Source organism: Lissotriton helveticus, chromosome 2_1 (assembly GCF_964261635.1).
Source record: "Lissotriton helveticus chromosome 2_1, aLisHel1.1, whole genome shotgun sequence".
Lineage (NCBI taxonomy): Eukaryota > Metazoa > Chordata > Amphibia > Caudata > Salamandridae > Lissotriton > Lissotriton helveticus.
In genome coordinates this window covers 96,543,735-96,565,653 of record NC_136059.1, presented here as the reverse complement: position 1 = coordinate 96,565,653, position 21,919 = coordinate 96,543,735, and the positions used below count along the sequence as shown (strand labels likewise).

Here is a 21,919-nt window from a genome sequence, read left to right as displayed (position 1 = left end):
TGTCATTTCTATGTCATTCTAATCATTAAAAAGTCCTATTCTGATAATATTGGTGTTGGATTTTTATTGTGTGTTGTGTCTTACTTATTTAATGTATTGCTGTTTTTAAATGCTTTACACACCTCACTCTAAGTTAGGCCTGCCTGTTCACAGCCAGCTACCAAGGGTTGAGGAAGGGAATATTTTATTGAGACCTTGACTGGACCTTATATAGTGATTGTGGCCTTATTACTAGTGGTAGGTACCTACTTACACCTACTACTAAACCACATTCCATCAGAAACCTAGCCAACATGCATTGAAAAGCTGGATATGGTCAAAGTCCATCATGAAGTCAACGAGTGACGAGAGAGGTAACTTGTTTGAGAACTGCTAATGCATTGTAGTGCAGTGTTCTTTAAAGTTGTGCATCTTCAACTCTTTCCTAAATTAGAGCAGTGTTGAGGTGAGCCTTATGGATACAGGGATGTTGTTCCAAATATTGTTCTACATAGTTATGCAACTAGCAAAGATATCTATCACATTTTTGCCCGACCGACCTTGATTTAGAGTTTGATGGAGTGGATATTTCATCACATTTGAAGGATTTCCCGTCCGTTGTATTACGAGTGCATAATATCTCGACTTTTCTGTTTTCAGTAATTATTTGTTTTGGATTCCAGTGATTCACAAACTCTGAAAATCAGTGATTTCTGTGTTTTCATTTTGATGCCTCAAAAATGGCTTGAGACTGTGTTTTTCAGTACTTTCAAATAAGTTAGATGTTATGCCACTAGAATTATGTGATTTTGTGGCTGCAGAGTTGTCCACATAATTATGAATTTGACACACTTACAACATAATCTATAATCTTCTGCATGACTTCAAAATTTCATCCACAAATTGTTTCTTTCTCAAATGGTAAAAAAGTTACTAAAAACACTGCCACATGTGTTAGCACGCAGTAGCAGGTACTTTGTAAAGGATAACTGGTCACCTTAAGTTGCTGATTTTTGTATTTTCCTATTTCTATTAGATAATACTAAGATTAAGTCTTTGCTTAGACAGCTACTTGTAAAAAGGACACAAAGCTAAGTAGCACTGCCACAAAATGTGCTGCATTACACCACATAATTTGCATTTTCTTGCTGCATAACTTAATCAATGCTGCAACTTAATTTGGTCTTCCCCTGCTGCATATTGCCAGTGTCCTCATCCTCTAATTTCTTAAACAGCCACTATCTGGCATGAAGTTATTAATAAGCAGAAGTATTTTACCAGTACACACCAAACTGGGAGGGTATATTCTCTGGACATGATTTTATTGTTTTCTATAGGTGGACTATTCCTAATTCTTTTAGTAGCAGTTCAAGTGCTGAGATAAAGATGAGTGGCGAAAGGTGGCACTCTTATCTGCTACCACTGGTAAGGTGGAATCAACTAAAGAGCTTTACATTGGTGAAACAAATGCTTGGGGGTTGTCATAGAGACATTTTTTTTTTTTTTAAAACCTTTATTGTACAGAAAGCGCTCACAGATACGGGCCTACAACCCATCGGGCCGGCCACCACAATAAAAGAAACATAGCAGGCAATACAGAAGCTCCCACAGGACATCACAGCAATCCATATGAGAAGCAAAGGCAAGAAGCCACCGAGCAACCATCACGTACAGGATGAGAGAAGGTTGATTTTATAATAGAAGAAAGGGTGTCTCAGAATAAGGGCAATCCGTAAAGTCCAGAGGGCCGTGGTGGGCCGCGAACAAGCAGCAGTATCGAACACAGGAAAATTCAAAAAGAACAGGTACATTTTGGCAAAGTCAGAACGTGAGTCCCACAGTAATAAGCAATTGTAACCGCTGCCCAGCGCCCTCCCACCACTACGAAAACACACAATAATACACAGAACTAAAAATAGGCTTGCAAAACAAAGAGCCCTCTGCCACAACAACCCGGGGGAGGAAAGAAAAATGGGGAAAGGGGAAAAAAAAAGGGGGGGAAAAGACATAGGAAAAAAAGGGGGGAGAAGTAAGAACGCAGCATCACTGCACGCGCCCCACGGCTAACGAAGCACTCAAGAATAGATCAGCACATGGAACCAGTGGTAACAGGAGGAATGAATGCGTAGTAAACCGTGACGGCAGGAATACCAGAAGGCCCATGCTAACAAAAACACCCCATGGGGCCACATGCCGACACCGCGCCTCGAAAAAAGGGGATACATAAGAGCCATAGAACCAAAAAAAGGGAATGAGGGGAAAACACAATACAACAGACCCCCCCCCCACCCCGCACATCCCACCCTGCACCCCTGCAGAAGGCTATGGCCTACCCCCCGGCAGCGTGCCTGTCGCCCTAATCAGAACCCGAAATATAGAAGAGATAAAAGTAAGCAAGAACCACAAAGACAAAAAAGAAGGGAAAACAGGGAAGTAGCAACGGGAGAGGAGCCATATAATCAAAACCCCATCAGCTCCCACCCTCCCGTCCGAAAATACTCAGAACCCACGGGAAGATAATAAGCACAAGGATAAGCTCCAGGAACATGAAGGAGAATCGAACATAGTCATACAGTTACAAACGGATCATCCGACCATACCGCAAGATAACAGTCCACCAAGGCAAGTTCATCTCAACCCTGTCCTTGTTTATCCCAAGCTGTAGTCGTCCAACGCACAAGGAACCAGATCATGTGGAACAGGAGGTGAATAACAGGGAGTCCGATCGGCAATCCACACAAGTCATATCGATTGCGACCCGGATGAACCGGAAAGGACGGCAACCACCTCAGGCAATGCAGGCACAGTTCCGACGACAATATGAGGGAAGCCGATCCGGCGGAGCAATGACAGGATCTTCGTTCGGCCATTCGAGGTCATAGAGACATTTAATGCAGTTTATTAATACATGTAGATGGCATGCCACTCAAGGGTTTTAAAGAGGTAGGGACATTCTATTCTATTTGAAGCAATCTAGCATTGAGACTGAATGCCGAAAACCTGCCCACCACATTTTTTGATTGCTCAGGGTTGACCATTGATGAGATCATTATGGCTAAAATGTTAGCCAGGATTTTGCTGTCTGCATCAATAAACAAGATGGGGCAATAACTTTTTTCTGGCAGGTCCTTGTCCTTCTTGGGGATCAGGAGGATTGTGGCCTCTGCAAAAGTGCCAAAGGGAATACCAGAATCTTTGTAGTGCTTGAATAGTGATAGGTGTCTTAAAGTTAGTATCAATGGGTGTGAGTGACAGAATTCTGCTAGAAGGCTGTCAGTGCCAGGCTCTTTCTTTTTCTTGGGGTTTCATATACTCGTTAGTTTTTCGTCTTCGGCAATATCTGCCTCCACAGATGAAAAGTCTGTTTGGCTCAGTGCTTTTCTGGATTGTGGAAAATAATTTTTTTAAGTCTTCCTTCGAGGGTTGTTTCTCACTAGTGTAGAGTGTTTCTTAGAATTTTTGGGATGCTTGAGAGTCTTTAGAATTGCTGCGGTTCCCTGCAGTATGGTATTTGGATTTAATGCTGATGACGAAGTGACCCACGGTATAGACGCATTGCTTGTTAAGCTTAATTGTCAGTTTCAGGGAGTCATTGTAGGTGGATATCCGGTTTTGTCTCTAATAAACGTACTTTCTAATTTTTTGATCTTCTCTCGTATTGATTTATATTTCATTAATGCTTCTTTCTGGCGACTAGTGCTATGATCTCATCTTGTAGAGTTGATTTGTGGGGGAGGGGTGATTGTGTGATGTAAGGAATCAGGCTATTTGCAGGTTTACCCTGACTTTTTGCCCCCATTTGGACCACTAGGTACTGGTGCAATGGCTCTGTACTGCCTTGCACCGTGATAAACAGGACTCAGTGTATGTGCTCTGACCCTTAAAATGGTCTATGTTGGATTGGCTCTTAGTATAAGGTACCAGTGGTACCTAGGGCCTGTAAGTTGAGGTGTCTCTCTTGGACTGCAGCACTAATTGTGCCACCACCAGTATGATGAGGTACAAAATGTCTCACAGTCTCACACTGCAGACTGGAAGAAAGGCAGTTTAAAACTGGTAACTCGACTTGGCCATGTAAAGTAATGGCAAATCCCAAACCTCCATTTTTAATATACGTAAGTCAACCCTAAGTTAGGTCCAACGAGCTCTAAGGAAGGTTGGGGTTTGTTAAAAAGTGGAACATGTAATTTTACATGTTCTAGCAGTAAAAATCCTTAATTGTTGTTTTTACCTTGGATAGTCTAATAGCCCCATTGGCAAGTACAGAGTTACAAGTTGACATCTTAGCCTGCTAACTTCTGAATAGGATTACTAAAGTTGGTACTGTAAGGTATCGAAAGAATCAGTGCATTAAATCCGATTTAATGGTTAAATCAAATTTTGTTCACTAGTCAGCAAAGTGCAACTTTAGTAGTTGCTATTTTAGTTGCCCAAAGTTTCCAGTGACTGCTGTACATGGGGTCTGTCCTGTAGACAGCTTTCTGCCCTCCTGGGGAGACGTGCTAACGACTCCCAAGACACTGCCTGCACAGGAGAGAAGTATTACCTCCCTCCTGCAGGAAGTGACATGGTTGTTGGCTCAAAAGGTGAGCTTCAAATGAGAAGCCACCTTTGAAAAACAAATGGGAAACACTTGGGAAAGAGACTGCTCTATTGTTGAGTTAGACAAGCTGTTTTTCGGGGACCTGTTGCCCCTTGGTAGCCACACCTCAGGGTTGGGCTAGGGAGCTCTCGATGCAGAGAGAGGTGTTCTCCCATGTTGAAAGTTGGCAGAAAGCTGCATCCTAAGATAGCCAGATTCCACACTTCTCCGAAAGTGGTCATCATGAGGGAGGTGACCTGACAGCCCATTGGCTACCAACCAACTACATCCTACCCTGAGGGCATTTTCTGGGCATAAAAGGTCACCCCTGGAACCCATAATTTAGATCTCGACAGGACTTTATGAAAAACTGAAGAAGGACTACCCTTCTGCACCGTGGAACCGGCAAACAGAGGCAGAACCGGCGTGGACTGCACATGACAAACCTGGTAGCTAGCAAAGGAGAAGGGACTGTGCCCTGAGTGGCCTCTAAACTTCTGCAAGACCCGAGAGAACTTCTAGGGGCATCAACCCTGTGACCAGGACCACCTCACTCCCTTTGTGGACCCAGGAATAGCTGCAGGATGTATTTACAACTATTACATAGCGATAGTATTCTTTTTGTATTAGAATTTTTGAAATCAATTGTAAAGTACAGAAAAGGCTTGGATTTGTAATGATTTTTAATTAAATCCTTTTGCATATGCACCTATTCACTTTAGTATAACCCTTGCTGCTATAAATTGCTGCTAGCAAGGCATTATTGTACCTTATTAAGGATTCTTATTTGCTTTCTTAAATAATGAACTTGGATTGCTGTATTTGTACTTTTGTGGTTTGCAAACTAAACCGAAATAAAGTTTTATTAGATTTTAATTTGAATTAGCTGCAGGAAGACCCCAGTTGACCGCATTGCATCCACAGCATCCTTGACCATTTTCAGCATCCTGCATCCCTTGCATCACGAACGCTTCCATAGGAAAGCACTGCAATGGATAAAGGTGCTAGGAACTGACTAAAGACTACTTATCCTGCATAGGTAACTGCTTCTGAGGAACTTGCTGGTCCTCCTGCCTGGCTTAGTTGGTCACCCCAAGTAACTCTAACGGACCACAAAACAACGAGCTAAAGATTTTGCTCAAAACGTTGCTGTGTCAAATTCATTGAATTTGCCAAATGCCTGTTTGTGGTTGAGTGAAATCTTTTGATTTACTATACCTTATATACTCTACATCTACAGAACCCTCTGGGGGCTCTTTTTCTTTGTGGTGTATAAAAATACATAAAAATGTAGTCTATTTTTATAAATTGGTGTCAGATTTGTTAAGTGTCTTATTGAATTCTTCATTTGTTTTGGCACTGTTTAAATGCTTTACACGTACGTGTTCCTTTGGTAAGCCTTGCTGCTCAGAGCCACAGATACCCAGAGTTGAGCCGAAGAGTTGACAGACGAAACCTACTAGTCCTAAAGGGATTGGAGAGTGTATTATATGGTGAGGTCACACTATCACACTATATAATACACCCCATTTCCTCACACCTGTAACTTCCTTAGAGATCGTTTTGGAGCTGTTGTTGTTGGAGATTGGGTTGAACGGTTTGAGGTGGTGGGCAGTGTCAGAGTCATTCAGTACATTTGCTTTCAGCAGCCATCTGATTTGTAATTGTTGTGTTTGCAAATGTGAATGAGATTAGAGCATGGTCCAAGAGAAGGATTGAACCAATATTTGCTTCCGTTATGAGGTTGAGAAGATGTTTGGAAGTAAAGAGATAGTCCATTCTCATGTGTGAGATGCGGGAGTTGGAATAAAGTGTACAATTTTGTTTGGTAGAGTTGGCAATGCACCAAATATCTGCTACATGTGCACCCTTATTAGTTTCTTCTATACTTTTTAGATTTTGATAGGGAAGTATATTGTAGTAGATTTTCTGTCCATGATGGCATCAATGTAGTTGTAGAAGACTTCTGCGAGGACCACGTTTTGTTTATGGGGCTATCTCTGATGACTTGGTCTCTTTTCAGAGGTAGATATAACTGGGAGCATAAATATTATTTAAGTTGTAGGAGATACCACCAATGATGATTGTGACTCCAACCTATTTTATGACATAGAATTGCAGCTCTGCTTTTTTATTTTCTGCTTGTGATAGGACATTGTATCTCACCCATTTGTTTTTCACCTTTAGTTTTTCTACCTTTACATTGGCTTCTTGCCTAAAGATGAAATTTGATACCAGTTCAAGTAGTATGAGAAGATTTTCTGTCTCTTAATGGGATTGTTAAAACCTTTAACGTTCCATGAGATGCATCTTAGTGATCGCAGAGAGGTTGTGGTGATTATTCGAGGGAGCCAATGGCCTCTCTTGAAGGACAGCCTAGAACCATATCAGTGATGAAGAGGGCATTACTCAGTGAGTGACATTCAAAGATGTTTGAAATTTGGTTTTTGGATGAGGGGGTATTTAACCCATCTCAAGCAGCAACCACAGTCCTTATCAGGGAGTACCACAGAAGTCACTATATTAACCTGTGCTTAACCCTTTGGTTGCATGGCACAAAAGCTCTTAGGCTTAACCTAAAGGCACTGTGTTAAACAGCGCTTAATTTGAGCTGGACGTTTCCAGTGCTCAGGACCAGCACTTAATTGTCAACACTGGCACGTAATTGTCAGCAAAGGCACTTATGACAGTCTGCCTCATGGTAGCGCTGTTAGTCTAATTTAGAGATGAGCACAACAACAGTTGTCTACTGTTAGAAATGGGATTTTTGGTAGGCGTGGGCAAGAGCCGAAGCCAGGCAAAAATCACCACTCTAGTCAGGATAAGGGAGTTATACTCCTAAAATAACCCCTGCTCAACCCCTTGGTAGCTTGGCACGAGCAGTCAGGCTTATCTTGGAGGCAGTGTGTAAAGCATTTGCACATAACCCACAGTAATACAGTGTATGCACTACAAAAGGACACCACACCAGTTTAGAAAAATATCCAATATTTTTATGTAATTAAAACAAGACCAAAACGACAAAAATCAACAATACTATGTGTAAAACAAAAGTCTGTAGTTATCAAAATAAGTTACAAACAAAGTTCCTCGATGTCGTTAGCTCCATCCGGGGATACCACAGCGTCATGAACAACAAATCTGGCTGGTCGCGGGTTTGCAGGCCAGCTACGGTGTTGGGAAGACTCGCAAACAGTACCTGTGAGAAGTGCAGGGCAAGGAGGCCCTTGAAGTCACTCGCGTTGCAGGTCGAGCTCCTCTCTGATGGAATCCGGAGCGCTGGCGTCGTCGGCAGGCGTCCGGTGCTGCAGTGCAAAGTGCAGCAGTGCGGGGCCCCTAGGTTGTGGTGTGAGCAGCGGCTCGGTGGCAGCATCAGATGGCGCCATTGGTGAGACCAGGGTCACGGTGCAAGATGAAGGCTGTGTTCATCACGGAGCTAGCAGGTCACGGTACAAGCAGCGTCGTCGTCGTTGCTGAAGCGCTGTCATCAGCTGACGAGCGGGAGTCGATGGTGCCGGTGTTGGTGGGCCAAGGGCGGTGCTTCGTGAGACTTACCAGCGGTGCCTTCGAACCACGGTGGAAGCAGAGACGTCGATTTCGCCATGGAGCGGCAGCATCGGGGAGGCCAAGTGGCCCTCTTGAAGCAAGGCGGTGCGGGGTGCGGTGCCCACAGGTTGCTGTGCGAGCAGTGGCTCGGTGGCGGCATCAACAGGCATCATCAGTGAGACCAAGGTCGCGTTGCGGCATTGCGCGATGCTCTCTGCAGCGCCAAGGTTTCGGCGTGAAGTGGGGCGGTGCGAAGTGCGGTGCCCACAGGTCACGGTGCAAGCAGCGGCTCGGTGGCAGCGTCGACTGGCGTCGTCGGTGAGACCAAGGTTGCGGTGCGGTGTTGCGTACGGTGCCCTCTGCAGTGACTTCAGCACACGAAGTCGGCAGCGGCATCGTAGACGTCATCGAGTTGCTTTTCTGGCAGGAAGAGGGTGTCTGTGCCCCACCAGAACCAGTTTGGCCTTCACTGGTGTGATTTCCTGGCAAGAGGTGGAGATGGCATTGTCAGAGGCAGACCAGGCCCTTTGAGGTGCAAGGAAATCTCGCCCCCCACTTCCCCCATCACAGCCCAGGTTTATTCAGCCCTTTCCTGACCTACCTAGACTATCTGGAGCCCCTCTGGCTCCCCAGTCTTTTGTCATCCAAAACCCAGACAGGCAATCCACATTCCAGCAGAGGCACACGGGATGACTGAGCAAGAAAATACCTACTTTCTAAAAGTGGTATTTTCAAACACAGAATGTAAAAATCACCTTCCCTGAAAGATGCATCTTTAGATTTTGAGTTCAGGAATACTATACTTCATTTTTCTACCCAATTCCCTGGACCAGTTCCGTTTATAAGATGTTATAAACAAACCTCCCATTCTCTCCTAAAGGGAACCAGTAACCTTGCAATAGTGAAAAACGAAATTGGCTGTAATTCACTATCGGGACATGCCACACACACCCAGGCATGTCCCACCTTTCATATACACTGCTCCCTGCCCACAGGGGTACCTTGGGCCTACCTTAGGGGTGCCTGACATGTAGGAAAAGGGAAGGTTAGGGACTGGCAAGTGGGTGCACTGGCCAAGTTGACATGGCAGTTACAAACTGGTGCCGACTCTGCAATGGCAGGTCTGTGGTACCTTTTCAGGGCTACTCACGTGGGTGGCACAATTAGTGCTGCAGGCCCACGGGTAGCATTTGATTCACAGGCCCTGGCACACTCAGTGCACTTTACTAGGGACTAACAAGTAAATCAAAATATCCAATCGTGGAGTCGCCAATCCATAACACAATTGACACAGAGAGCACCTGCACTTTACCACTGATCAGCAGTGCGAAAAGTGTGCCGAAACGTTACACCAGCAAAAACAGCATCAAAACCAGGAGGTCAGAAAGTAAAAACTCAGGGAAAACACGCCAAAAGATGTCAAGTCTAACACATGTCTCCTCCAGCTGAAAGTAGGGAGAACTACCCGCTCGCCTGAGAGTTCTCTTCACTAAGGCGGAAGAACCTGGATAGGTCAGCTGCACTGGCATGCTCTGTGCCAGGGCGGTGTTCACCATAAAGTACATTCCCTGTAGGGAGATGGACCACCTCAGCAGTTTTCGATTCTTACCCCTCATCTGCATTAACCACCTTAGGGGCCTGTGGTCGTTCTGAACCCGAAAGTGAGTCCCAAACAGGTAGGGTCTCAGCTTCTTGAGTGCCCAGACCACAGTGAAAGCTTCCTTTTCTATGGCACTCCACCTCTGTTTCCTGGGGAGTAGTCTCCGGCTAAGGAAGACTACAGGTTGGTCTAGGCCCTCTTCGTTCAGTTGTGAGGGCACTGCTCCCACTCGCTGCTATGATGCATCGGTCTGCACAACAAATTCCTTTGAGAAGTCGGGGCCTTGAGCACGGGGGCCGTGCACATTGCGGCCTTCAGGGCATCAAATGCCTTCTGGCAGGACTCAGTCCAGATCACCTTTTTAGACTGCTTCTTGGAAGTCAGCTCAGTTAAGGGGGCAACAATGGTGCCATATCCCTTAACAAACTTTCTGTAGTACCCGGTGAGTCCTAAGAAGGCCCTCACCTCTGTCTGGGTCTTGGGGGGCTCCCAGGCCAGGATGGAGTCAATCTTGGGCTTCAGGGGTGCCACCTGGCCACCTCCTACCTGGTGTCCCAAGTACACCACCGAACCCTGCCCGATCTGGCACTTACTGACCTTAATCGTGAGGCCTGCTTTCTGCAGCACCTTCAACACTTCCCCGAGGTGCTGCAGGTGTTCGTCCCAACTGGAACTGAACACCGCAATGTCGGCCAGGTATGCGGCGCTGGATTCCTCCAGCCCGGCCAACACCTGGTTGACCAACCTCTGAAAGGTGGCAGGGGCATTCTTCAACCCGAAGGGCATCACACTGTACTGGTAATGTCCTTCCGGGGTTGAGAATGCGGATCTTTCCTTGGCCCCCTCGGTTAGAGCAATCTGCCAGTACCCAGACGTTAAATCAAATGTACGAAGGAATTTGGCAGCTCCCAACCAATCGATAAGCTCTTCAGCTCAGGGGATGGGGTTTGCATCCGTCCGATTGACGGCATTGAGCCCCCGGTAGTCCACACAGAACCGCAGTTCTGATGTGGCACTGGGTGCTGTAGCCTTCGGGACCAAGACCACGGGGCTGGCCCATGCACTGCTAGACGGCTCAACCACCCCTAACGCCAACATCTTTGAGACCTCCTCTTTGATGTTGGCTTTGACCCGGTCAGCCAACCTGTAAATCTAGTGTTTTATAGTGGGGCTGTCACCGGTGTCCACATCATGGGTACACCATTGAGTAACACGTGGGGTCAAGGAGAACAGTGGGGCACACTGCCCCAGCAACTGGCGACACTAGTTCTGTTGCTCAGCGGTCAGGGTCGGAGAGAACATCACACCATCCACCGACCCATCCCCCTCTTGGGCAGACAGGCAAGTGACTTCTCTTTTGCGCTCCACCACCTCAAAAGGCCCAGTCCACTTGTCCTGCAAGGCACAAGGTTCAACTGGGGCCACATCCCACACATTTTGTCCAGGTTGAAACTCGACCAGAGTGGCATTCTGGTCATACCACCTCTTCATTTCTTCCTGGCTGGCCTCGAGGTTCGCCTGAGCGAGTTTCCGGAAGCGGGCAGTTTAGTTTTGGAAGGCCAGCATGTAGCTAAACACATCCTGGGGGGGTTTCCTGGGAGCGGCCTCCCAGCCTTACTTTACCAAGCTTAGAGGTCCTCACACGGGGTGACCATGCAGAAGTTCAAAGGGACTGAACCCAAGAGACTTCTGGGGTACCTCCCGGTATGCAAAGAGAAGGCATGGTAAGAGGACGTTCCACTTAAGCCTCATGGGTTCAATGAGACCCTTGATCATGCCCTTCAAGGTCTGGTTGAACCTTTCCAGCAGACCATTTCCTTGGGGTGGTAAGGGTTGGTGAACTTGTAAGTAACACCACACTCCTTCCACAGGGATGTCATATACTTTGAGATGAAGTTAGTCCCCTTGTCAGAAACCACCTCTCTGGGGAACCCGATGCGGGAAAAGATCCCCATTAACTCCCGGCCCACCATTTGTGCCGTCGTTGTCCTGAGAGGGATGGCCTCCGGGTACCACTTGGCATGGTCCACCAAGACCAGGATGTACCTGTTGCCCAGAGCTGTCTTGGGATCCAGTGGCCCCACAATGTCCATCCCTACCCTTTCAAATGGTGTCCCAACAACGGGGAATGGTTGGAGAGGAGCTTTGACCTTCCGCCCACTCTTGCCACTTGCCTAGCAAGTTTGGCAAGACCGACAATGCACATCAGACTGCCTTTGCATTTGAGGCCAGAAGAAGTGGGTGACAAGCCTGTCAAAGGTCTTGTCCTCCCCCAAATGTCCTGCCAAAGGCATGTTGTGAGCCAGACCCAGTAGGAAGGTCCAGGAGCGCTGGGGTACCACCATCCCACGGGCTGACCGAGGTTCCGTGACCTTAGGCTCGCTGTACAGGAGATCATTCTCCCAGTAGATCCAATGTGACCCAGACTGATTACCAGTCACCTGGGCTGCGGCCTGCCGCCGCAGACCCTCCGGAGAAGGGCACTCTTTCTGCTCCTGGCAGGATTCCTCCCTGGTGGGACCCCCTTCTTGAAGGCAATGGGTCAGCTCAGAGATGTCCCCCAGTTTGCTACCTGTTCCCCTGTAGGCGCCAGGGCATCCCCTCAAGGTCCGCCTCCTCCTGGGCAATGGGAACTTTGGGGGCCGGTTTCACGCGCCCGCGGCCCTTTCTCTTGGCAGGGACCTGGACCATTGTTTCAGGCTCCGGGTCCCTCTGATCACCCTCTCTGGCAGCCATGGACCAAGTGGACATGCATGCCCACTCTGGCAACCCAAGCATCTCCAAGTGGGACCTGAGCTCAACATCCTTCCACAAGGACTGCTCCAGGTCGTTACCGATCAGACAATCGACAGTCATGGAAGGGCTTTCAACTACGCTCAAAGGACCTGAGACCCCCCCCCCCCCACTCGAAGGGAACCTGCGCCACCAGACACTGGCGCTCTGAATTGTTGACTGCAATTACTTGGTGGAATACCCGGGGGACTACCTGCCTCTCAGAGACCAGGTGACATGGAACTGAGGTCAGACTGGCTCCAGTATCCCTGAGAGCCTTTACTCTTTTCCCATTGATGGTCACCCAGGTGCTGTATTTCTTGTGGTTAGGGGGCACCTGGACCCCTGGAACCATCTCACTGTACCCTAGTGAGACGAGTCATTTCTGCAGGGTCCTGACTCTCCTGAGGGTACTCCTCCTCCTCCCCAAGTGGTAGACTAGCCAACACTTTGGACTGCCCACCAGTGGGTGGCTGTATCCCCTTGGAGTACCTGTGGTCCTCCTTCATGTGCCCCACCTGGTCAGAGGCAAAACATTCGCCGGGCCGGTCTTAGCAGGCTTTCCTGACGAGACCCCTTGTTTCTTATCTCACGGGGGATGGGAACCTTTACCTGGGTGTTAGTTTGGGGCCCTTTAGAGAACTCCTCGCTATCAGGGATGCAGGCCCACGGGTAGCATTTGATTCACAGGCCCTGGCACACTCAGTTCACTTTACTAGGGACTAACAAATAAATCAAAATATCCAATCTTGGAAATACCAATCCATAACACAATTGACACAGAGAAAGCCTGCACTTTACCGCTGATAAGCAGTGCAAAAAGTGCGCAGAAACGTTACACCAGCAAAAACAGCATAAAAACCGGGAGGTCGGAAAGTAAAAACTCTGGGGAAACACGCCAAAGTCTAACATCTACTAATTCCATATACATTAAAAATGGCTAATACCTGCCGCCCAAGATCCTCTTATAGCTTTGTGTTCCTGGAATAGTCTGAATTGTCACACTTGTAGGAGTTTATTGGTTAGTGGTTGTGTTGGTACTGTCATTGGCAGAGCTGGGAGGAACAATGGCTTGTGCAGCAGTGGCCTCCTGACAAGTGCCCTGGCACTTACGATGTTACAAATTAAGCACTGGTGTTAAGTATTCATGTAGCAGACAAAGTAATAAAGTGAAAACACTACTAGAACAAAGGTGCCCCTTGATAAAGATTTTGTGGTCTGGGATAAAAGGGGAAACAAACACTGCAATAATATGAACCTCCCACTCGACCAACCACTGATTTGCTTAGGCCAAAACTGTCCCTGTTTGGGCTATATCCCTCAGTAATATGAAATGAAACAATTGGTCTCACAAAGGATATATACTTTACTGTTGTTTAAAAAAATATATATATATATTATTTTATTTGTTCTTATAGTAACATTTTATAAATAGTGAGACAGTAATTTTTTCTCTAAAAATCAGTATATACAAAAATTCAAAAAGACAAGATAATACCTATAAACAATTGAAAAACGAAGTTAGGAGTGTTTCACTATCAAGACAGGTGAAACTTATAAGCACATATCCAATTTTTTTAATACATTTCACACTGCCCTATGGGCTATTTAGGGCAATCCTTGGGGGTGACTTATATGAGTTAAAGGGAGGTTTAGGCTTGGCAAGAGGTTTACTTTTTCAGGTCGTTTAAGGAGTGAGCACAAAACACGTTAGCACTGGTTAGCAGTGGCAAAGTGCGCAGAGTCCTAAAGTTAACAAAAATGTATTTCAGCATGAAGAGTGAAGGCAACACCTTTGAGGGAAGATCACCGTAAGGCTGTCCGGTCTAACAATGTGTTCTAATACCCCTTAATGATCTCCACAAAGGTACTAAACGGCAAATTACGCTACCGATCTGTGCGCATGGTTAATGCTAAATAGTGTTTTCAAGCAGTAGGTATAAACAAATGTATATAACATCATCCAGACCCCAAGATATTAAATCCAATGCAGTGAGAGAGAACAGCAGCGGCCGATGGATGTAAGCACAGTGGGGCAGGGCGGAGGCTGCGGGGGGGGGGGATGTTGACAGGCAATTGAATAGGAGTTATTTATTTAATTTGCCCTATTCTGTTGTCATCCCACCGCCTGCCTACCTGCACCAGCCGCTGCTGAGAAGGAAACACATTACCTAAGCTTTGTGTGTAAGGCCCCAGATGCTTTCTGATGTCTTTTAATTCTAGTATGGTATTTGTGAGACACTAAGCAGGGTTTTCTCCTGTCACTTAGAATGTACTGAGGTAATAAGTGTGAGTGCTCGTATGGGTGTGGGTATGTGTGTGTGTGTGGCTCTGTGTGTGTGTGTGTGTGTGTTTGTGTGTGCGTGTGTGTGTGTGGGTGGGTGGGTGTATGCGTGTGTGTGTGTGCACATGTGGGGGTGTGGGGGTGTGCGTGCATGTGTGTGTGTGTATTTATTTATTTATTACATTTATATGGCGCAACAGCTACCCTGAGGGTTTCCCGGCGCCTTGGATCCGAGTTTTACCAGGTGGAATGGAATTTATTGGTTGAATAGCCATGCCTTAATGCCGTTCCGGTATTTGATGTAACTTGGTTCAAGACGCAGTTTCAGCGGGAGCGAATTCCACAGAACCGGCGCCAGGTAGGCGAAAGAGCGTCCGCCCAATCGTACCCATTTAAACGTAGGTACAACAATTTTTGCCTGATGCAGTGATCGAAGGTTTCGAGAGGGTGTGTATTTGTGTATCAGCTTACATAAGTAAGCAGGCGCTTCCCCTGTGTTTATCCTGAACATGTAACACAGTGCTTTAAATTTAGCTCTATTGCCTATCTTGAGCCAGTGGAGGTTTCTTAGATGTTCAGAAACACTCGTTCGCCCAAGGAGATGGAGAAGTATCCTTGCCGCCGCATTTTGGATGACCTGTAGTCGACGCGTGATCTCTTTATTTGCTCCTAGATATAGGATGTTCCCATAGTCTAATCTCGAGCCAATCAAGGCCTGTATCACGTTTTTTTGCACCCCTTCAGGGAGTTGCCACAGGATTTTTCTCAGCCACTTAAGAATGGCAAAGCAAGTTGATGCTGTTTTGGCTGTTTGCACACGCATGGACAGTTTGTTATCGATTATCACCCCTAGGTTGCGAGCAGATTGTCCCGCTACAGGGGTTGGGCCCATTTCCGTGGGCCAGTGGGCTGGTCCCCAGAGTTCCTTTTGTTCTCCAAAGATGAGCAGCTCAGTTTTTTCCCCATTTATTTCTAGTTTCTTGGTGTGCATCCAATTCGCCATTCTCTGTAGCCCAGAGAGGAGAGAGGAGGTGTTAGTTTTGTCGGTTGTTGACAGGGAGAACACTAGTTGTGTATCATCCGTATAGGAGTAAATTGTAAGGCCCATTTCTTCTGCTATTTTCGCCAAAAGGGTTATATAAATGTTACAAAGTATCGGACTCAAGATTGACCTCTGGGGAGGTCAGAATATTGGAGATATTATTTTTGGAGAAAACCTGGAATGACCTGTGTGAAAGGAAATGTTCTAACCACTCCAGCGCTTTCCCTCTCACCCCTATTCCTTCTAGAGTCTGAATCAAAGTTTTATGGGAAATGGTGTCGAAAGCGGCACTCAAATCTAAAAGTATAAGTGCCACCGTGCCACCATTGTCCAGTTCCTGACAGATAGTTTCCGTTACTCCTAATAGGGTGGACTCGGTGGAGCTCTAAAACCCGACTGGGAGGGGTGTAGTAGCTTATTAATATTGACAAATTCCACTAACTGTCTATTCACATGGTTTTCCAGGATTTTAGAGATTATTGTCAAGAGCAATATTGGTCGAAAATTGGAGAAGATCTCTGGATCTCTGTTCACTTTTTTAAGTAGAGGCACTACCATGGCGCGCTTCCAGTCTTCAGGAACCACTGCTTCATTTAGTGATGCATTTAACAGTATTCTAATTACATCCAGGATGCTACGATCAAGCTGTTTTAAAATATGGGCTGGCATAGGGTCATGTGGTGAACCTGATTTGATACTGTTTAGTACTTCCACAAAAGTATTGGGGTCTAATGGCTGCCAGGCAGAAGCAATTTCCCAGGAGTATCATCCCACTCGTCAGACCCATTGGGAGTTGGGGCCAACATCGGGATTGCCTTCGAGTCGCATCCTTCATTGAAGTTCGAATAAATGTTGGATATTTTCTCATTAAAATAATTAGCAATGAGATTAAATTGTGTGGTGGACAGTGTAGGGGGTTCCAGTTGATGAGCAGCTTTAACACCTTAAAAAGAGTACTGGGACTACTTTGTGCCTCTAAAATGGTATTCTTTGTAAAGTCCCCCTTTGCTATTTTACATGACAATGATAGACATTTAGAGCTTGTTTATATACTTACTTGCTTGCTAAGTCATAGTTTCTCCTCCGCTGCCTCTCTAGCTTCTTGCAGTTACTTTTTTCTTCCTTCAATTTTTCAGAAAACCACGGGACCGGGGGGTTACAGGACTTCCGCTTACTCAACGTGAGCGGAATGGCAGTCTGTACGGCTTCAGATAGCCAGTTGTTGATTTCATTATGGTCTATGACTCTGAGCTCATTTAGATTAATATTGGGTCTTGACTGTGTTAACTGGGAATTAAGATCATCTATGCTCATCTTTTTCCAATTTCTGAACCAGAACTCAGTTATGCTCAGATCTTTAGTAGTTGGTATCCTGATTTCAAAATTGATTAGATAATGGTCAGACCAGGGTATGGGCAGTGGGGGCTCACATCTTAGGTTGTTAAAATTAGCAAAAATCGGGTCTAATAAGTGACCTGCTATATGTGTGGGGCCTATATTACATAATTGGACATTGAGGGCTTCTAAGTCGTATAGAAGGTTGAGAACCATAGGGCAATTGTGGTTACTCTAAATGGAGGTTAAGATCGCCAAGAATAGAAAACATGAATGCTTCCAGCAGGAGTGGGGTGATAAACTCTGGGAGAGCCGCCACCCATTCTCCTACCGCACCTGGTGGTCGATAGATCAAGATCCCAGTAAACGTGATTTGAGGTGTGAGGGTTAGTTTAAAAAGTCCAGCTTCACAGTTGTCCAATTTAAGGTCTTCCCATTTACATTTAAAATCTTTTTTTAAAATAATTCCTATACCTCCCCCACTTTGATTCATTCGATCTTTCCTGACTACAGTGTAATTTGGGGGTAAGGCTATAGCGATGTCCGGGCCCGAACTGGCATTTAGCCATGTTTCTGTCAAAAATAACGCATCTGGCTTAAGATCATTTAGTAAGTTAAAAATATCCTCTTAATGTTTGGGAAGCGATCTACAGTTGGTACTAATGAAGTTAAAATGCCTGCCTTCATCTACATTTGTCCTAGTCTTAGCATTCTGAAACCCTCCGTTCTCCCCTGTTATTCCTAACTGTAAGTGGGAGAAGGAGAAGTTACACTCGGGGCAGAGGAATGGTGGGTCCTCGAAGTGCAGTATCTTACAATATGAGTGACATTTAGGCCTTCGGCTGAGAAGATCTCTGCGCGAGTAGGTATGTGATTTTAAGATTTGGGCAGGGGGGATTGCCCTTGGACCCGGCCGGGCGCTGACGGGCGCATACGGGCTTGCCTTTCTCGCGTCCACGGCGCGACGTACACATAAGCCGACTAAGTAGTGCTCCAGCAGTGTTGTTCCCGCCCCCGACCTCTAACCCGGAACTATGTCACTGTCCCGCCTACACTCCCTCCACATCAAGCGGGAAACCCCGTGGTGGACCGGGGAGCCGGCAGACAGGACAGCGGGTGTTGGTGAAATCGAGTGAGGCAGTAAGTAAACTTTAAGATTTTTAAAAACAATGGTGCCAAAATTCGAAAGTATTAAAATCAGGCGTAAAACCAAAGTGCAAAATAGCAAATATTGTCATTCATACCAGCTATTCATGGCACCTGGTATCCACAAATGTGTATGTGCATTTCCTAAAATAGTTGAAAAGTATCCTCTGCAGTTTAAAGATCAGCTCATAGTGTTACGGAGACACAGCAGTGTTTTAATATTAGGCTGTGTTGATGAAGCTATTACAGAGACAGAATGTGAGCTAAACAAGGGTGAATTTTTAAGGGTTTTAAAAAAAATGTATATGAGTTCACAACTCTGTTCTCAAGTCTGCTGCTTTCTTTTGTTCCGCATTCTAGAAGTAAGCTGTGGAAGGACACAAATTATTAATATATTTCACACTGAAAATAAAGTAAATAGATAATGCACTAAATGGACGACGAAATTATGTGAACGAATTTGCTCTGAAAAACTGAATGACAATCTCTTATAACATAATTTATTGTTATTCATTTCTTTCAGGAAATTAGAGTTTTCGAAGTTGGAGACTGAGGACAATACAATTGAAATGACATCGAAAAGGGAGGATCCCCAGGTATAGTCGCAGTGCCGAATAAAACAGATGACCGACTTATGTGCATATTGCTTGAGATAGTTTTAGCACTGACGTAAGCGGAAGTGGGCCCCTCCTACTGATAAAATTGTTGTGTATAGCATGTTTTACAAGGTTGCATTTTGTAGACCCTACACTAGGCAAATTCTTTACTTTACAAAAAAACTCTGCGAAGTTCCGCGAGTGGCGGAGTGCAGTGCGAACTGCAGTTTGTGCTAGTATTTCTGCAGCTCGGGTAGAAATTCTACCCGAGTGCCAGCTGCATATTGCGTATCGGAGTTTTCTGCACTCTTCGAGCTCTGCAGAGTGCAAAAAACTCTGCAAACTCCACGAACGGAGCGAAGTTCACCGCCGAGGCCTAGAGAAAATCTCATGTAAGAATAATTTAGTGGGAAATCTGTGAATTTCAACCAACGGAATTAAAAGTTTGCTCAGCCCTACATCTGCGTACCCAGATAAGCACAGCACAGTCACACAACTGACTCTTCAAGACTGTAACAAACGAATACTGGTATACAGCTGATCCAAAATCGAGACAAGGATCCGGTCTGTTTCCTATGGTTCACATCCAAGCTCGGCTGTCATACCTTGTTGAGAATATTCTGGGGCAGATTCACAAACAGAAAACAGAAAAGTAAGAGCAGCGCTGTGCACCTTCCTCTGAGCATACATTCCTGTGTTTGGCTATTCACAAACAACCCAAGAACTATGCTGGAAAGCTGCACCATTCTGGGAAGGGCACGTGAGTTCTTTAAAAGGATGGTATTCACTCTTGTGGAGTTCTCCTTAGTAGAGGAGTCAATCAATTAATCAATCAGGGATTTATATAAATCACAGCTATTCACCCCTGAGGGTCTGAAGCCGAGTCCACACAGGGAAATGAGCCCACCAGTTGAGAAAACATTTTTCCCACTGGAGAAAGTCCCTTTTCATAAAATGTGGGGAGACTCGTTCTCCTTTCTACCCTAGAACAGTAGTCACTCCAGCTCTGGAGTATACCTCTGACCATTTTCCAGGATGTAAGGGGTCAATAGAACTTTGGGAACGCCTACAAATGTACGTTTGTTGACGTTCCCCAACTTCTAAGGCAACCCACACTTTGGAACGCCACCTTTCAACCTTGAGTTGGACCTACAAGTGTGGATTTCTCTGCACTTGTGGTGGAGAAACCTGCAATCCTAAAAGTACTTAAACCAGTTAGGAGACCCTTTGTGAATTCCTAGCAGGTGCAAAAAAAGGTACATTTGGCTATAAACTTATGTTTATGAACAAATGTACCTTCATGAATTGCCTCTTGTCTTTAACTGACACAGGGCCTGTTGATAGACTGGATTTTGTAGTATGTTTAGTAGTACTATATCACTTGCTTCAAAATTGCCTTCACACACCTACGTGAAGACTCTTCTGTCTCTGCCTTTCCTATCTTTTCTCTGTGGAGAGCTCCATTCCGATTGCGAGATCGCCACAGGTATCAGTCAATGATTCAGCAGTAGATGTGATCAGAGGAGAGGCTGGAAAATGTAGAATACTTTCTGTAAAAATAGAGAGTGTTTGGAAACATGTAGAAAGGGCTTAGGAAAGGCTAAGGAGAGGTTTAAGGGGAAATATTCACTCAGCCACACAAGAGTTCATATTTGCTCTTCTAAAACCACTACAGCAAAAAATGTCCAAAACAGCCATAATAGTACTCCGGCTCACACCTGGACTACACAGCACCAACGTGGCCAAACACTGGTTTTGCGCAACCATCCCATATAAAATAACGTATATATACATTTAATTAAAATTTTTTACATATTACATCTATAAAAAAAGAATATTATTTTGTTATAGAAAATTTTATTAGCCTTTGTAAATTTACAAATAAATGTGACTATATTAAAAAAAATTATATTAAATCTATGCATAAATGTTGGTAAGCTTTAATTACTTATCAAAAATATAAACATTTTACTTTGAGTGCGATTTATTAAACCTATAAAAATATTATTCAGTGAAGTTAATATATTTAAATTAATTAAATAATTAAAAATAAAGTTAATAGTGGTGAAGCTTTTTTTATTTTGTTATTTATCTAAAATGAATGAAAACGACCTTACATTGATATTTAACACAGAAATATTTTACTACTATAGGAAGGTCTCTGCACCAGACACAAAGACCTCCATCGACGTGTTGAAAAACACTAGTAGTAACTTCACACTCATAAATTTGGCTCTTCCGCCTATTTGAAGGTGTAGAGATATGTAAATCTACACTTTGTAGTAAATTTTCACTTGTAAATGATGTATAGCCAAAAGTGGTAAATGTAATACAAAGTGTAAGAGTAAATTTAAATGTGTAGATTTACTCCCAGGTGAATTTACCTATATGAATACGCCCTTGAGCTTGGAACTTTATATAAGGATTAATTTTTGTATTTTGCAGGCTGGGGAAGAGCATTGAATCAATCTTCAAAGATACAGCAATACTTCAGAATTTTCCAATGAAACAGAAGAGGCAATAATGCTGTCAACAGAAGGAAGAAAATGCTACCATCTCCCCACTCTTTTCATGAGTAATAAGAGCAGTCTTCCGATTGCAAGGAAGCATTTGTCACATTGTCACTGGTATTATTTGAAAATGAAAATACACCTAGAAATAACTAATGGTGAGGAAAATAAAGTGATAAAAAGTTAAATAAGGTTTAGATTGAATAAAGGAAATCCAGCAAGCAGTCAGAATATTTCTTCTGTATTAATTACTTCAAAATTGTGGGGGTAGGACCTATTATGAATGTCCTAGTAGATTCTGATGTGTGTGGTTCTGGTCATAATCGCCTGCAGTTTTCTCCAGGTACATTTGGAAGGACAACCCTGCCACAATACCCGGGCCATAGGCCTGGTAAATATCCATACAAGTAGAAAAGCACCAACTTAAATGTGATTCCTGATGTTTCTTGGTCAAACTCAGAACAGAAGGAATTCACCGGACCTAGTTAATACTTCACCCTATAGTATCTACCTGGTCTGATGAATAC

The 21,919-nt window shown here is 44.9% G+C and overlaps 1 protein-coding gene across 2 annotated transcripts in view; it reads left to right on the top strand.

The window, feature by feature from the left end:
* The window catches only part of LOC144817753 (sialoadhesin-like), a 358,435-nt gene extending 336,812 nt beyond the window's left edge, over positions 1-21,623 (top strand). For both annotated transcript variants that reach the window (XM_078674539.1, XM_078674540.1), the window contains 2 exons: positions 18,810-18,882; positions 21,328-21,623. In XM_078674539.1, coding sequence (XP_078530665.1) covers positions 18,810-18,882; positions 21,328-21,345 — 91 coding nt within the window. In that variant the 3' untranslated portion in view covers positions 21,346-21,623. The remainder of the gene's footprint in view (positions 1-18,809; positions 18,883-21,327) is intronic.
* The last annotated feature ends 296 nt before the right edge of the window (positions 21,624-21,919 follow it).